Below are 21,475 nucleotides of genomic sequence, written 5' to 3' on the forward strand. Positions count from 1 at the left end.
AGCTGTCTCCTGCACACTCCCTACTGGGTATGTGCCCGCAACCAAGGTACATGCCCTTGACCGGAATCGAACCTGGGACCCTTGAGTCCGCAGGCCAATGCTCTATCCATTGAGCCAAACTGGTTAGGGCCCAGTAGCTGATTTCTTACACACACCTTTATATCTTTAAGATAAATTCCTAGAAACAAGGTATACATTTTTCATATATTGCCAAATTACCTTGGGAAGTGTGAATTTTCATTTCTGTCAGCAATGAATTAAAGAGCATCCTCTTCCCCACACCACTGCCAACATTGGGTATTAGTGTTTTATCATCTTTGGTGAAAATGGGGAAATAAGATTTCCTTGATATTTTACTTGCTGTTCCCTAATTAGTATTGGGAACTTTTTTCTCTGCTTTGGCCATCTCTTGCAGTGCATTTAGCCTTTCCAAATTGGTAGATTTATCTTCCTAATGTTCCTATGCTCAAAAACTCTTAGTGATTCTCCATTGTCTATTGAGTAAAAAAGCTTGCCATTTGAGGTCTTTGGCTGGATATTCCAATCCACTTCTCCAAACTTATCTTCATCTGGTCTCATAAACTCTGGGAAAATTAGACAATTTCCTATTCCTGTTTTTTCCTTTGTTCATTTCCTGGCCTTCCTATTTCTGAGGTCTTTGTGTTTTTAGACCCATCTACCCAAGAAAACCATATCTCTACCTGAAATCCTCTTTCTTTGAAGCTCATTGCATATACTAACTTGTTCATGTAGCCTATAACTTTTACAGATATCGCCAGGTGTAAGTGAACTTTTCCCTCCTCTGAATCATCAGGATCCCATACCTTGCACTCTGTTATTTATTTATTTATTGATTGATTTTTAAAAATTTTTTTAAATTTATTTTTATTTTTATTTTTAAAAACAACAAAAGCATGATATAAAAACATTGATAAAAACAATGACTGATAAATTGATTAAACTTATCCTAATATCTCCCTGTATACCACATTAAGAGTAAAAACTCTTCAGTCATTCAGTGTTCTTGACTAATTTCCCTGGTGATGAAGTATTTAGAACTTTAACATCACACGCTCTTCAAACTTGAGAGAAAGCAACATATAGCTGACCATGTCTGAAAATGGGTTCAGGTAGGAATATTCCTACTCTGTCTAGAGTTTGTCCTTGTGATTTATTAATAGTCATCGGAAATGCTGGCATCATGGGAAACTGTCACTTTCTTTTTTTTGGCTTCAGAGGTACGTTGTGCCAATAGTTGGTCTTCAGACATATTCTGTTGATGCTGCTGCTTTCTTTCCATTTCAGAATGTCAACAAAAACAACCAAATTCACCATCAACAATGACAGATCGAAACACACGCGTGCGATTGGTGCCAGTGAGAGCTTTATATGTATCGCGCATGCATGAGTCAACTGTTTATTTTTATTTTTTTTATTGTCTTTTAAAAAATATATATATATATATTTTTAAACATATTTTATTGATTTTTTACAGAGAGGAAGGGAGAGGGATAGAGAGTCAGAAACATCGATGAGAGAGAAACATCGATCAGCTGCCTCCAGCACGCCCCCTACTGGGGATGCGCCCGCAACCCAGGTACATGCCCCTGACCGGAATCGAACCCGGGACCCCTCAGTCCGCAAGCCGACGCTCTATCCACTGAGCCAAACCGGTTTTGGCAAATATATTTTTTATTGATTAAGATATTACATATGTGTCCTTATCACCACGTTACTCCTACCCCTCCCCTCCCCCCCGCTCATGCCCTCACCCCCCCGTTGTCCGTGTCCAAGGGTTAGGCCTTTATGCTTGCATATAAGTCCTTTGGTTGATCTTTCCACCTTACCCCCACCCTCCCCTACCTTCCCTCCAAGGCCCGGCAGTCCAATCAATGCCTCTCCATCTCTGGATCAGTCCTTGTTCATCAGTTTATGTTGTTCATTATATTCCACAAATGAGTGAGATCATGTGGTATTTATCCGCTCTCCAGTTCCATCCATGCTGTGGCAAATGGTAAGAGTTCCTTTTTCTTCTTCCTCTTCTTAAAGAATACCTTTCAGCATTTCATATAATGCTGGTTTGGTGGTGATGAACTCCTTTAGCATTTTCTTATCTGTGAAGCTCTTTATCTGACCTTCTATTCTGAATGATAGCTTTGCTGGATAAAGTAATCTTGGTTGTAGGTTCTTGCTATTCATCACTTTGAATATTTCTTGCCACTCCCTTCTGGCCTGCATGGTTTCTGTTGAGAAATCAGCTGACAGTTGTATGGGTACTCCCTTGTAGGTAACTGACTTTTTTTCTCTTGCTGCTTTTAAGATTCTCTCTTTGTCTTTTGCTCTTGGCATTTTAATTATGATGTGTCTTGGTGTGGTCCTCTTTGGGTTCCTTTTGTTTGGGGTTCTCTGCGCCTGGACTTGTAAGTCTATTTCTTTCACCAGGTAGGGGAAGTTTTCTGTCATTATTTCTTCAAATAGGTTTTCAATATCTTGCCCTCTCACTTCTTCTGGCACCCCTATAATTCTGATGTTGGTATGCTTGAAGTTGTCCCAGAGGCTCCTTACACTATCTTCATATTTTTGGATTCTTTTTGCTTTTTGCTTTGTCGGTTGGGTATTTTTTGTTTCTTTGTATTTCAAATCTTTGACTTGATTCTTGGGATCCTCTTGTCTGCTGTTGGATCTCTGTATATTATTCTTTATTTCAGTCAGTGTATGCTTAATTTCTAGTTGGTCCTTTTTCATATCCTCGAGGGTCTCACTAGATTTCTTGAGGGTCTCACTAAATTTATCGGCGGTTTCCATAAAATTCTTGAAAAACCTTATAAACGTGGTTTTGAACTCTATATCCAGTCATTTGCTTTCTTCCATTTCTGTCATTTGTGACCTGTTTCTTTGTCTCCACATTTTTTATGCTTCCCTGTGTTGGTAGAGTGGTTTTGTGTGCTAGGTGTCCTGTAGGGCCCAGTGGCTCAGCCTCCCCCATTACCTGAGGTGGACACTCTTGGTGCACCCCCTGTGGGCTTTGTGCACAGTCTTGTTGTAGTTGTGCCTTGATTGTTGTTCGTATCACTGGGAGGAATTGACCTCCAGGCCAATTGGCAGTGAGAATCAGCTGTGTCTGCAGTGGGAGAACTTCTTTGCTGAAGACACCCTTTTGGGGCAAGACTTGCTTCAGTGGGGCTTTGGTGCTCACTGAGTCTGCACCCTGAGTGTGTCCCTTATGGATCTGAGGAGTTGTAATCCGGATGGTCCCCCTCTGACCACTGGGTACACTGGCTCTTGGAGGTTACCCAGCAGGAGCTATGAAGAGAACTGCAGATTCCCCTTCCTTTTTTGGAGTTTGGAGGTGCCCTGATGAGGCCCAGCTGTGAAGCAATGCAAGCTGCTGTGGGGCCTTGGGCCTTCTCTTGGAAGTTATGGGTCTGTGGCCCAGCTGCAGTTTGTTAGGTAATTTTCAGGTTCCAAAGGGCCAGGGCATTCATATGCAAAAGCCTCTGCCACAGCCTGGGTGGGGCCGGGGTCTCAGGGAATCAAAGGGCGGAGCAAGGAACTATGGCGGATTCTCAGCCCTGCCCTAAGCGGCCGTGCGCGTCTCAGTGTCCTGATAATTTAATTGCTGCAAGCACCTCTGAGGGAAAGCCGCCCTCGAGTTCCGAGTTCTGCCCGCTGCCAAACAGTCCAGTTTCTCCCCGTATGAGTCCTGGGTCCCCAGAGACTTCCCGGAACTGGAGTTCAGAGCAGTCGGGAGCTTGTGACTCCCTCCCGATTCAAAAAGACAGCCGCGTCCTCAGGTACCAGCCCCTTTCCGCGCACTCTCGAGCCACCGTACCTTTGCACTTTACTTCCGCAGCTCCTCACCCTCAATGTGCTTTTCTCTTTCCTTCTAGTTGTAGAATTTCCATTCCGCCAGCCTTCCTGTAAGTTCTGGATGATGTCCGTTTTGTCTTTTTATTGTGTTTTGAAGTTGTTGTAGGAGGCAGCAATTTCAGTGTTTCCCTATGCCGCCATCTTAGTTTCTCCTTGCCCTCTGTTTTTATCTACTTACCATTTCAGTTTAAATCCCTTGAGATTTGTTGCTGTAATCCTATATACTAAAAGCCTAATATGTAAATCGACCAAATGGCGAAAAGACCGGTGGAATGACTGATTGCTATGATGCGCACTGACCACCAGGGGGCAGACGCTCAATGCAGGAACTGCCCCAGCCTGCAGGCCCCAGGTCAGCCAAAGTGGGTGCCAGCGGGGGCCCCCTGATCGCCTTGCTTGTTGCCCCACAGATGGAGGCAACCGGATTCGGTGGGGAGCGGGGCCAGTGAGCGGGTGGTGCCAGGCCAGCCAAGGTGATTGCCCTGCTGGTCACCCCACAGATTGGCCCTGATCACCAGCCAGGCCTAGGGACCCTACCCGTGCACAAATTTTGTGCATCGGGCCTCTGGTATTTTAATAAAACCTAGTAGAGTGTCTTGCATAATATAAGCATTCAATATATATTTGGTGATAGATGGATTATATGATGACATAACTTTATTTACAGATGAAGGAGTATTTTATGGGTGATAAGTTTGTACATTAAATACTATTTATTGAGCACCTACTCTCTGCCAGATACCTACTGGGCACTGGGGATAAGAAATGGATAAAACATATTATATGTCAAATGGTGCTAAGTGCTATGTATCAAAGTAAGTGAGGATAAAAGGGATGATAGTGAAGGAAGTGTAACTTTATATAAGGGGTAAGGGAAAGTTTCTCTGAAGGGTAGTAATGAAGAGAGATAATACATATAAAGACCCACAATGCGTCAGGATTAACTTTAAAAATTTTCAATAAGTTCTAATTCTTTTACATTACACATGAATAATTAGAAAATTAAGATCTCATTGGTAATGGCTTTTGGGGATTTATTTCTCATAGAAAATTCAGTAAGATAAAGAACTCTTGAGTCTCTCTTCTTTAAGTATAATTGAAAAAATGTTCAAATTGTAATATTTTAATAATATGTCCTAATGTTATTATCTTCTAGAGATAACATACATTTTTAAATTATATATTTCAGAATTGAGGGAGCCAAAAAAAAATTAGACAAAACACTAAGTAAAAGGACACCTTTATCACCAGAGCCAGATGATCCTCCAATCGTAAGTTTTTGTTTTCTCTTTAAAATGTTTATTTTAATGCTGTTTTAATTCTTAATTATTTTGTCAATTTCAGTATAATTAGTATTTTAAAGAATATTACATATACTTTAAACTATATTTTAGTATTTAAAAAATTAAATCACTTAAAAATTTCTACTTGATTTAATTGTCTTTTTGTTTGCTTTTGACAGATGACCAGTGAAATTAAAAAGAAAGGAGTGAGTTCATTTTTTATATTTATTGTTTTGAAAATATTCAAAGAAACTATTACAAAGTAGCTCTTTCTAAGACCACCTGCTAAGTGCCATTCTTGAAAAGAAATTTAGAAGCAGATTTTTTCTTTGCCCAAAGGAGTAAGCATGTCATAGATGGCAATATGGGTTTTAAGAGTTACATTGTTGCCATTTGCTATTTGGGAATTTATTTTAAATGTTATGATTCTTATTCCAAAAAACTGAAAGAAAATTCAAAATGGCAGTTACAAAGGAAATGCATCTAATCTGTATATATATAAAAGGCTAATATGCTAAGTGTCCCTCCAACCATCCAACTGGTTCCTATGACATGCACTGACCACCAGGGGGCAGATGCTCAATGCAGGAGCTGCCATGATGCACACTAGCCATTTACAAAGAAATGGCACCATGGACCTGGCGCCGACAAAGCAACACTCGGCTTCCCCCAAGTGGGACACAGACCCCGCCACCACCCAATTCAACAGCCCACCAAATTGCAGCCAATGCTGTCAAGACGCCATGCCACAAAGTGTGGCCCATAGCCCAGCCCAGCCTGGAAACAGTGGCTGTGGGCGCCGGGTGATGACATCACGTAGCAATACCCGCTTCCTCTCCCTAGTGACTACCCTCCTTGGAGTTTCTTCAGCCCAGGAACCGACTTGCTTTATAGCCAAGTGCAAACATTTTACACTTTAACCAAATGTCTGTGAAGCGTTTTCATGTGCCTCATCTCATTTGATCCTCTCAGAAGGTATATAGGAGACTCAGTTAAATCCTATTTTCTTGTCATTAGCTGGAAAATGGAGATTTAGAAAGTTTAGAAACTTGACCTGACTGAAAAGAAGTAAGAAATGGTGGAACTTGAAAATGACTTCAGGTTTTCTCACTGCACAGAATATAGTCAAACACTGCTACAGTTAAATGTTTCACCCTTTGTTCTCCCTCTGTGATCTACAATAATAATCTGCTTTGTGTTGATATTTACTGCTGTGTTGCTGACAATTACTTGAAAGAGAAGTTGGGGTACTTCACTGGGCTGGTAAAAGTTTAGCTAAATCAGAAAGCAGGTCTAATTAAGCTAGTTTATCTACACATATAAAGCTCTCGCTGGCGCCAATTACACGCGAGTGTTTCCATCTGTCATTGTTTTTTTTTTTGTTTTTTTTTTTTTTTTTTAAGTCCTAAGTTAATATGTTTATTTTTTTATATATATATATATATTTTTTTTTAATTTTTATTGCTTAAAGTATTACAAAGGGTATTACATATGTGTCCATTTTATCCCCCCGCCCTAGACAGTCCCCTAGCCTCCCCTATCCCCCAATGTCTTATGTCCACTGGTTATGCTTATATGCATGCATACAAGTCCTTTAGTTGATCTCTTACCCCCCTACCTCCTGCCCCGCAACCCTCCCCAGCCTTCCTGCTGCAGTTTGACAATCTGTTTGAGGCAGCTCTGCCTCTGTATCTATTATTGTTCAAAAGTTTATAATGGTCTCTATTATCCATGAATGAGTGAGATCATGTGGTATTTTTCCTTCATTGACTGGCTTATTTCACTTAGCATAATGCTCTCCAGTTCCATCCATGACGTTGCAAATGGTAAGAGTTCCTTCCTTTTTAGAGCAGCATAGTATTCCATCGTGTAGATGTACCACAGTTTTCTAATCCATTCATCTACTGATGGGCACTTAGGCTGTTTCCAGATCTTAGCTATGGTGAATTGTGCTGCTATGAACATAGGGGTGCATATATCCTTTCTGATTGGTGTTTCTGGTTTCTTGGGATATATTCCTAGAAGTGGGATCACAGGGTCAAATGGGAGTTCCATTTTCAGTTTTTTAAGGAAACTCCATACTCTCTTCCATAGTGGCTGCACCAGTCTGCATTCCCACCAGCAGTGCACAAGTGTTCCTTTTTCTCCACATCCTCTCCAGCACTTGTCGTTTGTTGATTTGTTGATGATAGCCAGTCTGACAGGTGTGAGATGGTACCTCATTGTTGTTTTGATTTGCATCTCTCGGATGATTAGTGACTTTGAGCATGTTTTCATATGTCTCTTGGCTTTCTGAATGTCCTCTTTTGAAAGGTGTCTATTTAGGTCCTTTGCCCATTTTTTGATTGGATTGTTTATCTTCCTTTTGTTAAGTTGTATGAGTTCCCTATAAATTTTGGAGATTAGGCCCTTATCAGATATGACATTGGCAAATATGTTTTCCCACACAGTGGGTTTTCTCGTTGTTTTGTTGATGGTTTCTTTTGCTGTGCAGAAGCTTTTTATTTTGATGTAGTCCCATTTGTTCATTTTCTCTTTCGTTTCAAGTGCCCTAGGAGCTGTATCAGTGAAGAAATTGCTTCGGCATATGTCTGAGATTTTGTTGCCTTTGGATTCTTCTAGAATTTTTATGGTTTCCTGTCGTACATTTAAGTCCTTTATCCATTTTGAGTTTATTTTTGTGTATGGTGTAAGTTGGTGGTCTAGTTTCATTTTCTTGCATATATCTGTCCAATTTTCCCAACACCATTTATTGAAGAGACTATCTTGGCTCCATTGTATGTTCTTGCCTCCTTTGTCAAATATTAATTGAGCATATTGGTTCGGGCCGATTTCTGGGCTCTCTATTCTATTCCATTGATCTATATGCCTATTCTTGTGCCAGTACCAGGCAGTTTTGAGAACAGTGGCTTTGTAATACATCTTGATATCTGGTATTGAGATCCCACCTACTTTGGTCTTTTTCAGGATTGCTGCAGCTATTCGGGGTCTTTTTTTATTCCAGATGAATTTTTGGAGAGTTCGTTCTAGATCTCTGAAGTATGCCATTGGTATTTTAATGGGAAGTGCATTGAATTTATAGATTGCTTTGGGTAGTATGGACATTTTAATGATGTTGATTCTACCAATCCATGAACACGGTATGTTCTTCCATCTGTTTATGTCTTCCTCTATATCATTTTTCAACGTCCTGTAGTTTTCTGAGTAGAGGTCTTTTACCTCTTTAGTTAAGTTTATTCCTAGGTAGCTTAATTTTTTTGGTGTGATGGTAAACGGGATTGTTTTTATAATCTCTCTTTCTGAAAGTTCACTATTGGTGTATAGAAATGCCTCGGATTTCTTGGGGTTAATTTTGTATCCTGCTACATTGCCAAATTCATGTATTAAGTCCAGTAGCTTTTGGATGGAGTCTCTAGGGTTTTGTATGTATAATATCATGTCGTCTGCAAATAAGGACAGTTTTACTTCCTCTTTTCCAATTTGGATGCCTTTTATTTCTTCTTCTTGCCGAATTGCAATGGCTAACACTTCCAGTACTATGTTGAACAGGAGTGGTGAGAGGGGGCATCCCTGTCTTGTTCCTGTTCTTAGGGGAAATGGTGTTAGTTTTTGTCCATTGAGTATGATGTTGGCTGTGGGCCTGTCATATATGGCTTTTATTATGTTGAGGTATGATCCTTCTACTCCTGCCTTGGTGAGAGTTTTTATCAAAAATGGGTGTTGAATTTTGTCAAATGCTTTTTCTGCATCAATTGATATGACCATGTGGTTTTTTTCTTTCAATTTGTTTATGTGATGTATCACGTTTATTGATTTGCGGATATTGTACCATCCTTGCATCCCTGGGATAAATCCTACTTGGTCATGGTGTATGATCTTTCTGATGTACTGCTGGATCCGATTTGCTAAGATTTTGTTGAGGATTTTGGCATCTATGTTCATGAGGGATATTGGCCTGTAATTCTCTTTCATTGTGTTGTCTTTACCTGGTTTTGGTATTAGGGTGATGCTGGCTTCATAGAATGAGCTTGGAAGTGTTCCTTCCTCTTGAATTTTTTGTAGTAGTCTGAGGAGGATAGGTTTTAGTTCTTCCTTGAATGTTTGGTAAAACTCCCCTGTGAAGCCGTCTGGTCCTGGGCTTTTGTTTGCTGGAAGCTTTTTGATGACTGCTTCAATTTCTTCCATAGTTATTGGCCTGTTGAGATTTTTAGATTTTTCCTGATTGAGTTTTGGAATGTTGTATTTTTCTAGGAATTTGTCCATTTCCTCCAGGTTGTCTAGTTTGTTGGAGTAGAGCTGTCCATAGTATTTTTAACAATCATTTGTATTTCTGTGGGGTCTGTTGTTATTTCGCCTCTATCGTTTCTGATTTTGTTTATTTGGGTCCTCTCTCTTTGCTTCTTGGTGAGTCTGGCTAGAGGTTTGTCAATCTTGTTTATCCTTTCAAAGAACCAGCTCTTGGTTTCATTGATTTTCTGTATTGTTTTTTTGGTCTCTATGTCATTTATTTCTGCTCTAATCTTTATTATCTCCTTCCTTCTGCTCACTCTGGGGTTTTCTTGTTGCTCTCTTTCTAATTCTTTGAGTTGTAGAGTTAGATGATTTACTACCATTTTTTCTTGTTTTTTGAGATAGGCCTGTAGAGCTATAAACTTCCCTCTCAGGACTGCTTTCATTGTGTCCCACAGGTTTTGGATTGTTGTGTTTTCATTGTCATTAGTTTCCAGGATGTTTCGAATTTCTTCTTTGATTTCATTGGTAACCCAATCAATATTTAATAGCATGCTATTCAGCTTCCAGGTGTTTGAGTATTTTGGCTTGTTTTTATTGTAGTTTATTTCTAATATTATGCCATCGTGGTCTGCGAAGACGCTTTTTATGATTTCAATCTTCTTGAATTTGGGGATACTTTGCTTGTGACCCAATATATGGTCTATTTTTGAATATGTCCTATGAGCATTTGAGTAGAATGTATATTCCCTGGCTTTCGGGTGAAGTGTTCTGAAGATGTCTATTAAGTCCATCTGATCTAGTGAGTCATTTAGGATTGCTGTATCTTTGCTGATTATTTGTCTAGAAGACTTATCCAGTGCTGTCAGTGGTGTATTAAAGTCCCCTACAATGATTGTATTGTTGTCGATCTCTCCTTTGATATCCTCCAGGAGTTTTTTTATGAATTTGGGTGCTCCTGCATTGGGTGCATATATGTTTACCAGGGTTATATCTTCTTGTTGTATTGATCCCTTTAGTATTATGAAGTGGCCTTCCTTATCTCTTGTTATGGCCTTCACTTTGAGGTCTATTTTGTCCGATATAAGTATTGCTACCCCAGCTTTCTTTTCCTTTCCATTTGCCTGAAATATATTTTTCCATCCTTTCACTTTCAGTCTGTGTGAGTCCCTTCTAATGAGGTGGGTTTCTTGTAGACAGCAGATGTATGGGTCATGTTTTTTTATCCATTCAGCCACTCGATGTCTTTTGTTTGGAGCATTTAGTCCGTTTACGTTTAAAGTTATTATTGAAAGGTACTTGTTTGTAGGCATTTCTGTTTTTGTGTGGCTGTTTTCTTTCTGAGCTTTTAATTTCTTATTTTTATACCAGTCCCTTTAGCATTCCTTGCATTGCTGGCTTGGTGGTGATAAACTCCCTTAGCCTTTTTTTGTCTGTGAAGCTTCTTATTTCCCCTTCAAGTTTGAATGATAGCCTTGCTGGATAGAGTATTCTTGGATTCAGTCCTTTGCTTTGCATCACTTTGTAAATTTCCGTCCATTCTTTTCTGGCCTGATGTGTTTCTGTTGAGAAATCATTTGACAATCTAATGGGAGATCCCTTGTATGTAACTTTCCATCTCTCTCTTGCAGCCTGTAAGATTCTCTCTTTGTCCTGAACATTTGCCATGGTAATTATGATGTGTCTTGGTGTGGGTCTTTTCGGGTTCACCTTGTTTGGGACTCTCTGGGCTTGTGTGACTTTTTTCTTCCCCACCTCAGGGAAGTTTTCTGATATTATTTCTTCTAATAGGTTTTCTAATCCTTGTTCATCCTTCTGTTGTTCTGGTACCCCTATTATTCGTATGTTGTTTCGTTTCATGTTGTCCCAAAGCTCCCTTAGGCTCTCCTCCTGTCTTTTCATTTTTTTCTCCAATTGCAGTACGTTTTGGGTGTGTTTTGCTTCCTTGTCTTCTAAATCACTAATTCGGTCCTCCGCTTCTCCTAGTCTACTGTTGATACTTTCAATGGAGTTTTTCATTGCAGCTATATCACTCTTCATTTCTTCTTGGGTCTTACTTAAGTTGTTGATTTTTTCATCTGTTTCTTCTAGCTTCTTGGAGAGGTTGTCGATTTTTTCCTCCATCCGGTTTATGCACTCTAGGACCCTTATTCTGAATTCTTTTTCTGTCATGTTGCATGCCTCTGTATTACTTAGCTGCTTTTCTGGAGAGTCCTCCTTCTCTTTCCTTTGGGGGTTTCTTTGTCTACCCATGTTTGATCTCGCTGACATATCTAGACGTTGAGTCGTTCAGTGGCTGCTCCCTTGGTGGCAGTGACTCCTTGGTCTGTGGTTGCTCTTCGGGCGGTTGCGGTAGTAGCTGCTCTTCAGTTGGCAGCAGCTCCTCTGGTGGGTGCTGTTCACAGCTGTGGTGGCTCTTCTGGCTGGTGGAGCAAGGTTTCACGTACAGCTGCTGTTCCTCAGCAGAGGGTGTGGTGCTCAGGAGGTTGCTGTTGCTTGGATCTGCTGCGTTGATTTAAAGGCACAAAATACAACACAACAAGGCACCACGCACCAGGCACTATACACAAATATATTCACGATATGAATAACCCCAAATAAAGGTGACCACCTGAATTAAGAGAATTAGGGGATAAGGAAGAAGGAAGAGAAAAAGAGAAAAGAGAAAAAAGAAAAGAAAATTAGGGACCAAAAAAAGGAGTGCAAAAATGAAATTGGGAAAAAGGAGGGGGGAAAATAAAAGCGAGAAAAGAAAAGAAAAAAAAAAAAAGAGCGAAAAGAGAGAATGAAGTGGAAGAGGGGAAGAGACTTTTTTATATGAGGAGAATACTCCTATAGAACAGCCATTAATCCCAACAAATTCCAGCAACAGCTCCCTGGAGATGAATGCAAACTAGAAACAACCAATAATATAACGATGAAAATAGAATGGAGAACACTAATCCCAAAATAAAATAAAGAGAAAATAAAATGGCACTTTAAAAAAAAAAAATGGTAAAATGGTAGCAGTAATAATACTGGTTAAAAATAAGAAGGTAGTAATTAAAAGGGTAAAATCAGGTGATGGAAAAAAGAAGAAAAAAAAAAGAAAAAAAAGAAGAAGAAAAGAAAAAAAAGAAAAAAAGAGAGAAAAAAAAATTGGTTTCTTAGTTAAAAGGTGAAAAAAGAAAAAAAAAATATTGCAGTAGTGAAGGTCCTTCGGTTCTTCTATTCTTCAGTGTGGCTCGCCTTAGACCTGCCAGGTATTCAGGAGAGTGTTGAGTTTCCCTGCGATACACTGTTCCTCTGTGTTGTAAACCACAGTCCTTATTTTAAAGCAAGCCGCATTTGTTTCCCAGACTGCCTTATTTTGTGTTTAGCAAAGAGTCAGTTTGTGGGTCAGCCTCTGGGTGGCAGTGTTCTGGGGTTGGCCTCTGAGGCTACAGGGCCTCTCTGTCCAGTGGAAGTTCACTGCCCAGAGCTGGCTGCATAAGAGTTACCAGTGCTGTGTTGTTGCTGGGATTGAAAATCCCTCTATAGGCCAGACCCTGTTAACTCCCAGGGACTGATCAGGTTATTTTAATCCTTGATCTCCTACAGGGTGGAATCTGGGTGTGGCTGTGCTCCTTGCCTGGGGGCTGGGGGGAGGAGTCTCACTCTCCGGAGAGAATGGCTGCCTCAGTCCTGGGCTCAGGGGTGTCTCAGCACTCAATTCGCTGCCGCCTCTCCCGGCCCCCCTTCTCTCCTCAGTCTCTCCCCAGATTCTACTCCTCCGCACACTCTCCCTCTCTTCAGCACAGGTGAGTGTCTGTATCCGAAATGTCCCATGAACAGGGTTCAGTGAAAACAAACAAACAAACGCCGGCCGCGGAAACGGGGAAGGCTTGGTTTCTGTAAGCTTCTTCTCTTACCGGGACTGCATGGTCTGGTCAGCTCTTCAGGCTGCCCCCTTTAGGCTCAGTCCTCTGTGATCACAGACCCAGCTCTCAATTCCCCCGGCGGCGCCAGGAATCCCGCAGTTCTCTTTTCCCCCGTCAGGGGCTCTGCCTGTCCCAAGGGACGCGGCTGTCTGCCACGCGGTCTCCCTCCGACTCTCTGGGCTCAGAGGTGTGGCAAACTTTCCTGCCCAAATCCCTGGTTTTTTTTTACCTTTCCAGGGGAGTTCTGCTCTTCCCGGCTGCAAACCGTCTCGCCAGCTGAGGAATTTCGCCAATTCGGGGTGGATGTTACTAGTTTCAGCTGCTCACTCCATTTGCTCAGGGACACGACCTGGGACGCGTCTGCCTATACCGCCGCCATCTTCCCAAGATCCTGTCATTGTTGATCATGAATTTGGTTGACACTTCTATTATAGAGAAAGGGCGAGTAGTGATATTAAAATATTTCTTTTAATTAATTTCCTTTCAATGTGCACAAATTCATGCACCAGGCCTCTAGTACTGATATAAAGTGCTAGAGATTTAAAAAAAAGACTATGGGTAACAATAAGGGACTAAGATATGATTGGTGGAAAGATGACAACATGAGAAATTTCTTTAACAACAAAGGATATGTAAACTCATGGAGCTAGTTATACCAAAGAGGAATTTATACAACATGTTCCCAGAGAGGGGTACAGATTTTCCATTCCTTTAGTGTTCCCCTTGAGGATAGAGGACTAAAGATACCTTCATGTGGATCGAGGATCTTTGGAAGACCCTCATTTTAGCTATTGTGAGTTTGTTGTTTAAAAATACTTGTCCTCCTTCTCCTTCTGCTTCCCAACTTTTCTGGAGATTTTGGCTGTGAATTTCCTCTTTACTTGGTATAAGAACTAATATGAAACAACCCCTAAACATTCATAAATATATAATATGAGGCTGGGTGAATTATAAAATATTTCTGTTTATGTGTTTAGCATCCTCACTCTTCCTCCACAGTTTTTGCCTTTTAGTGTTTTACAATCTAAAATAGGTACCTGGGTATAAAAACATTCATTCCCTCCTGAACCCACTGCTCTTGGCAATCTGGCTTCTAGAAACTCCACCACTTCATTAATGTCACCATTGACCATTAATTGCCAAATCAAAAAGATATTTTTCCAATACTTCTATCACTAGACCTCCAGTTGACTTTTAAAAAATCTTTTATTTTTGAATAATTGGACAAATGGATCAATGGAACACAATAGATGACCCATTTAACCCCACAAGTGCAACCAACTGATTTTTGAGCAAGGTGCAAATATCAATTCTATGGAGGAAGGACAGTCTTTTTAATAAATAGGGTGGAGCAAGTAGACATCCATAAAAAAATAAGTAAACAACAACGAAAGATCCCAAACCTCAGCCTAAACATCTCACTTTGTAAAAAAAAATTACTAAAAATTGATCATAGATTTAAGTGTAAATTGTAAAACTGTTTTTTAAAGTTTTATAATTAAAAATGGGAGAAATGTAAAACTATAAAAATTTTAGAAGAAAACCTAGGCTGGGCAGAGTTCTTAGACATGACACATAAAACATCATCCATAAAAATTCCCCAAAATTATATTTCATCAAAATTAAGAACTATTGCTCAGGCCAAGGGATTGTCAAGGGTGGAAAAAAAAGGAGACATATGTAATACTCTTTGTAATACTTTAAGCAATAAAACAATAAAAAAATAAAATAAAATAAAAAGTAAGCACTAGCAAAAAAAAAAAAAAAAAAAGTATTGCTCAGTGAAAGACCATGTTAAGAGGATGGATAAAAAAGCTACATACTGGGAAAAAATATTCACACATTGCATGTCCAACAAAGGATTTATCTCTAGGATTTATAAAGACCTCTCAAGACTCAACATTATAAAACAAGCAAGAACCTTGTATGCATATATGCATGGCCCATGACCACAGACAATGGGGCTGTGAGGGCCTGGGGTGATAGGTGGGGTGGGCTGTAGGGGGCCAGTTGTGCTGCTTGTTTGCAGGTTGTGGACCTTTGAGAGATTTTATGAAAGTCTGCAGGGTGTGATCCATTTGTATGGCAACACCATTGGAAGCAGCTTAGTTGGGTCCGCAAGTTGAGTGGGGCAGGGTTTCAGGGAATTGACCAGGGCAGGAAGAATGGTGTAAGCCAGGTTGATGGAGACTCAGGTATAGCAGTCACTGATGGCTGAGCGGGGAGGCTCAGCAAAGGAACAGTGTCTTCTGCCAGCAGAGAAAGCTGCTCCTCCTGCCCTTGCCCTGAAGCCATCCTTCTATGATCCATCTATCTTAAAAACCATGAGTTTATACTAATGCCTCCTATTCTGATTCAACATCACAGGGTTCATTCTAGTCTTTTGAGAAACCTGGCTTTTAAGAAACACAATTATTTATTTACTAGAGGCTCAGTGCATGAAATTTGTGTACGGGTAGGTTCCCTAGCAGCTGCCGGCTGCTGGCCAGGTCCTCCCTTCATTCTGTGCCACACCCTAGTGGTCAGTGCACATCATAGCGAGTGATCGATCTCCCAGTTGGTCGAACTCCCGGTTGGTTGAATTCCTGAGGGGACACTTTGCATATTAGGCTTTTATATATATAGATTTTGTTAAATCCTAAAATATACATAAACAGTTGTAAAATTAGTAACTCATAACACATGAAAACAAACCTATTCACTATAGTTTAGTGTTTTTCTATATATTTTTTTGTACTTAGCTTGAAGGTACACAGTCTAAATGCTGTGTTCAAAAGTTACCATGGTTAGTTCTATACCTCTTCCAGTATGACCATATTATTAAGTTGATATCCAGTTAGCTTCATTTCTTTCTGTGTGTATGTGTTTTAAATTTTGAGTTTCTCTTCCCCCCATTCTTACTGATTTTCTTTACTTATATTTTGAGCATGTGAAACAATAGCATGGCTTAAAAGTCAGAACTATAGTAAAATGTATACTTCTGTCCCTTTTACTCTGTTCTCATTCTCCCCAAATTTTCTACCCATTCCAATACTCTCCATTTATATAACCAAGGTCATTATTTCTGGCTTATTTTTCCTGTGATTAATTTTTTATAAAAGAACATATATGTTTTTTCTTTTATCTTGCACAAAATGCATCAGATTATAAATATTCTTTTGCATTTTGTTTATCCTAGAACTCATTCCATATTAGTTCATACAGATTTTCATTCTTTTCTTTTTGCCAGCTTTATCAATATATAATTGATACATAACATTGTGTACATTTAAGGTGTTGATTCAACTTCCTCATTCTTTTTTACTGCTGCACAGACTACCAATGTGTGGAATATATAATAATTTATTCAACACCTCTTAAATGCTTCCAGTATTTTGCTGCAGTGAATAACCTTGTGTATGTGTGTTTCCATATTGTTGACGGTGTATTTTCAATTTCTAAAAGTGGAACTTCTGCGTCAATATGTGGTTTTATTAGGTATCACAGTGTTTCATTCCACATGAGTTGTGGTAGTTTGCCTTCCTATTCACAGTTTATGAGAGTGTTGCTTCTTTATAGTCTTACCACAGTATGTGGGACCTGTATTTTTTTTTTTCAATTAGCTGACAAATGGGATCTCAGGATGGTTTAAATTTGCTTTGTCTAATTATGAGTGAGATTAACATTTTTTTCATAAGTTTAGGGGCCATTTTAATAATATTTTTGTGAAATGGTTTATATCTTCTCCCTAATTTTCTATTGGATTTTGGTCTTATTTTCCCCTAAATTAAAAAAAAAATTATAAAATACAACTAACAAAATTATTATTTTTAATATTTTTATTTATTTCAGAGAGTAAGGGAGAGAGGGATAGAAACATCAGTGATGAGAGAGAATCATTGATTGGATGCTTCCTGCACACCCCAACTGGGGATCGAGCCCACAACCCAGGCAAGTGCCCTGACTGGGAACTGAACCTGTGCCCTCCTGGTTCATAGGTTGACACTCAGCCACGGAGTCATGCTGGCTGGGCTAACAAAAAAATTATCTTAAACATTTTAAGTGTACAGTTTAATGATGTTAAGTATTTGCATATTGTTGTGCAACACATTACCAGAACTTTATCTTTCAAAACGGAAACTTATTAAATAACAACTCCCCATTTGCCTCTCTCTTCAGTCCCTGGCAACTACCATTCTATTTCCTGTTTCTATGAATTTGAGTTTGACTACTCTGGATACCTCATATAAGTGGAATAATATGCTGGTTTTTTGTCACCAGCTTATTTCATTTAGCATAATGTTCTCAAGGTTCATCCATTTACTAAATTTAAGTATTTTTTATACTTTATTTGAGATATATATTGCAAATATTTTATACCAGATTGTCAGTTGTCTTTTGACCTTCATATTGTGACTTTTTTTTTTTTTTACCATGCAAATATTTTTATGTAGTCAGAATTTTTCAATTATTTTTTCCCTTGTGTATCTGGAATTTGAAGCAAAGACATTTTTCTATACACTCAAGTTACAGAAAAATTTATTCTTTTCCCCCTAGTCTTTGTATAGTTCCACTGTTTAATTTAAATTCCTGAACTATTTGGAACTTATTCTTCTGTATAGTGTAAGGTATTGATTATATTTTTCTTTTTCCACATGGCTAACCAGTTATCCCAGAACTAGTGGTTTATGAACCAGGTCATGGTTTATTTGCCAGGGTTGCAGGCTCAATCCCCAGTAAGGGGCATGAAGGAGGCAGCCAATCAGTGATTCTCATTATTGATGTTTCTGTCTCTCTCTCCCTTCCTCTCTGAAATCAATAAAAAATAAAATAAAAAGAAACAACTTCATCTTTGCTCCAGTGATTTGAGATGCCGCATTTACCATATACTAAAATTTCTTAGGAACTGGACCTATTTCTGGACTTTTCATTTTTTACCACTGATTTATCTATTAATGCACCTGTACTACACAGTTCTAATTAAATAAATTTTGTAGTATATTTTAATGTCTCCTAGGGCTAGTCCTTTTTTGTAGATTTTCTTTCTCCGGGATTTCTTGGTTATTCTCACATGTTTATTGTTCCACATGAATTCTATGCTTAACTTGTCCAGTTCCATAAAATATGTGTAGATATTTATATTAAGATTGCATTAAATTAATTTTGGCACCAACTGAAATTTTCATGATGTTAAAATGTCTTCACCAAGATCTAGTGTTGTCTTTCTATTTATTTGTGTCTATTTTTGTTATACTTCTCATTGCTAGGGGAGAATTTATGAAATTATACTATACTGCTTTGTACCAGAATATAATCTCCAAGACAGCATGGGCTTTGTATGTTTTGTTTTTACTACTGTATCCTTAGCATTTGGAACAATATCTAAATATTTGTTGAATTTGTGAATATTTGTTGAGTTAAGGAAGTTAGATAAAAGGTCTTTGTTTTGCCTTGAGAAAAGGAGAAATATACCAAGAACATTATTTAGGTGAGAACTCATCATAAATAAAGAAGAATATAAAATGGTATCTGTAGATTGTACTTTGGGTTAAAATCTTTTTATTCTGAAAGTATGTTATTTCACAATATACTAGTATTTTTATTCTCAGGGAAAATTTTGTCTTGAGAACACAGAGCTTAGTAGTTACATTGAAATGCTACTTCATTTAGAACATTTACTTTTTTCTTATTACGTTCTCAGTTGAACTATATTTATATGAAGCAATGTGTAGAAAGTAGTCCTATAGTACCTATTCAGCAAGAATGGCTGGATCACATGTTAATGCTGGTACCTGAGTCTTTAAAGCAAGGGAAAAAAAGAGAGGAACTCCTTCAAAGTCTCATCAGTGAAGTGTCAAGTGACTTTGAAAAAAGCACGAAGAGGTATTTGGGTAAGTAATATATAGCACCGTTGCTCCCCTGCTCCTCCCAATAAACAGCAGAAATATGAATAATGCATGTTATATTTTTAGCTATATGTATTCTTAAATATTATTTTTATTTAAATGTTTATTTTGAGCCTATAATGTCAAAATATTTGCAATTTAAGGCCATTTTTAGTAATTTTTTATATGCTTATTAGCTAAGTAGCTTTTTAAATTTTCACTTTGTCTTTATAATTCTTGCTACACTATGTACTTGATTATAAGATAAAATTAACAGATTTGGGGAGATTTATTAGGGATTTAACCTTTGCAATTTTTATTGGAATAAATTTTCTTGAGAGGCCATGGCAGTGACTTTTCAGTAGACGGAAAGAGAATAACTGAGAACTTACTAAAGCTGTACCATATTTGAATTTACCTTCAAAGTAAGGCCAAAGCAGTATCAAAAGTGTGATTTTGTTGCAAGTAAAGGGATTTTTTCTTATACTCATTTAATGTATAATAAACTGTACCATTCAATATCAAGAGTTAGAAACTTTGATCTGAGTTATAGAAAATAACTATAGTTTTATTTAAATAAACTAAGCAGAAAAATGCTTTATTTCTGAAACAATCTAAAATGGGAGGAAAGTCTAGAAGTATGTATCAATATTATGAATGATTACTGGGCTCATGCTTAAAGAGTATAAGCTTTATTGGAGTATATTAACAAAAGGACTATCCTAGTAAACATTTTTTTTGAAATTATGAGATTCCAAGTTGATGGATTCTCATTTCGTTCTCTGTAAAATCTTGGTTCAAAATGTTATTGATAATCTTTAAATGGTTTTCAAGAAGTATTAATACATATATGTATTTTAGTGAAGAGTGTTCTTGTGAAACCTCCAGTTAACTGGCTTGAAGATGATGGAGGTCCTTTACCTGAATTCCCTGTGTGAGTAAATTATTTTCAAAACAGTGTTGCACCTAGGTTTTGATAATAGATTGAAAATAAACTGATCTTGCCCTGGCTGGTTTGGCTTAGTGGATAGAGCGTCGGCCTGTGGACTGAAAGGTCCTGAGTTCAATTCCAGTAAAGGGCACATGCCCGGGTTGTGGGCTTGATCCCCAGTGAAGGGCATGAGGCAGTCGATCAATGATTCTCTCTCATCACTGATGTTTCCATCTCTCTCTCTCTCTCTCTCTCTCTCTCTCTCTCTCTCTCTCTCTCTCCCTGCCTTCCTCTCTGAAATCAATAAAAATATTTAAGAAAAAGAAAATAAACTCATCTTTTATTTAAGTCTACAGCTGTGAAACTCAAAGGTATTTTGAACACACCTAAAAAAATAGTACTACTGCTGTTTTTTCTTTCTCCCCCAAAGTATCCTCTATACTGTACTTATGTAGTTTTAGTCTATACAATTAGGGGAACTGTGCATATGGATGCACAGTTCAATTTGACCTTAAGTGAGCTTCGGTGTATGCCAAATAGATTTTTCCATCCCTTCTCCCCATTACTAAGGACTGTGTTGATTTATCTCGGCCGAAGGTAACTGAGCCAGAGCACAGTGGAAGTTAGTAGGGTACTCATGCCTGGCCCATCAGCCTTCCTTACCCACAAATGATCTTTGTTCTCAGTATAGTGGTTAGCAGAGGGGAAGGAGGTAGGGGGAGTATGAAGAGGATAGAGGGTGTCAAATATTTGGTGACAGGAGACTAGACTTAGGGTGGTGAGCACACAATGGAATATACAGATGTTGTATTATAAAGTTGTACACTTGAAACCATGTTATTAATCAGTGTTACTCCAATAATTTAATTTAAAAAATTTAAATTACCTCTGATCTCTCTGAGGATAGTGTACTTTCAAAATCTTAAAGTATTTTTATTACATGCATATTTCCTAAGGCTTCCATGCCCTTAGGATTTCCCTCTTCTTAATCCGCAGTTTTCTTTCTTTAATATTAATTCCATATCATAAACATTATTCCTAAAACTTAGAGTATATTGTTTGAATCCTGTTTAACATGGTGTATTGCTTTCCAGAGGCCAAGATTATTCCAATCCTTGGCATTGTAGCTATGTGCAGGCAAGAAGTCAAATATTATCTAATTTGCACATTGTTCATCCAATTATGAAGATGTTACTGGACCTTGGTTACAAGACATTTGCTAATACACTTTTGCTGGACTTAACAGGAATTAGGTAAAACCCATATTTATTAATTAACATTTAAAATGTGACTGTCTCCTGTGTTTGAGTCTTTATATTTTTGACTATATAATTTTTAAAACTCATTGATAAATCTTCAGAACTTTTCTTTAGATTTCAAAAAATTTTAAATTTTTTT

General features: G+C 38.4%; 1 protein-coding gene across 1 annotated transcript in view; it reads left to right on the top strand.

The window, feature by feature from the left end:
• The window catches only part of DNAH12 (dynein axonemal heavy chain 12), a 233,864-nt gene that overhangs the window by 2,144 nt on the left and 210,245 nt on the right, over positions 1–21,475 (top strand). Inside the window, exons 3-7 of the mRNA XM_036331828.1 lie at positions 5,060–5,141; positions 5,333–5,359; positions 18,963–19,152; positions 20,008–20,080; positions 21,172–21,330. Coding sequence (XP_036187721.1) covers positions 5,060–5,141; positions 5,333–5,359; positions 18,963–19,152; positions 20,008–20,080; positions 21,172–21,330 — 531 coding nt within the window. The remainder of the gene's footprint in view (positions 1–5,059; positions 5,142–5,332; positions 5,360–18,962; positions 19,153–20,007; positions 20,081–21,171; positions 21,331–21,475) is intronic.

This window comes from Myotis myotis, unplaced genomic scaffold (assembly GCF_014108235.1).
Source record: "Myotis myotis isolate mMyoMyo1 unplaced genomic scaffold, mMyoMyo1.p scaffold_m19_p_13, whole genome shotgun sequence".
Taxonomy (NCBI): domain Eukaryota; kingdom Metazoa; phylum Chordata; class Mammalia; order Chiroptera; family Vespertilionidae; genus Myotis; species Myotis myotis.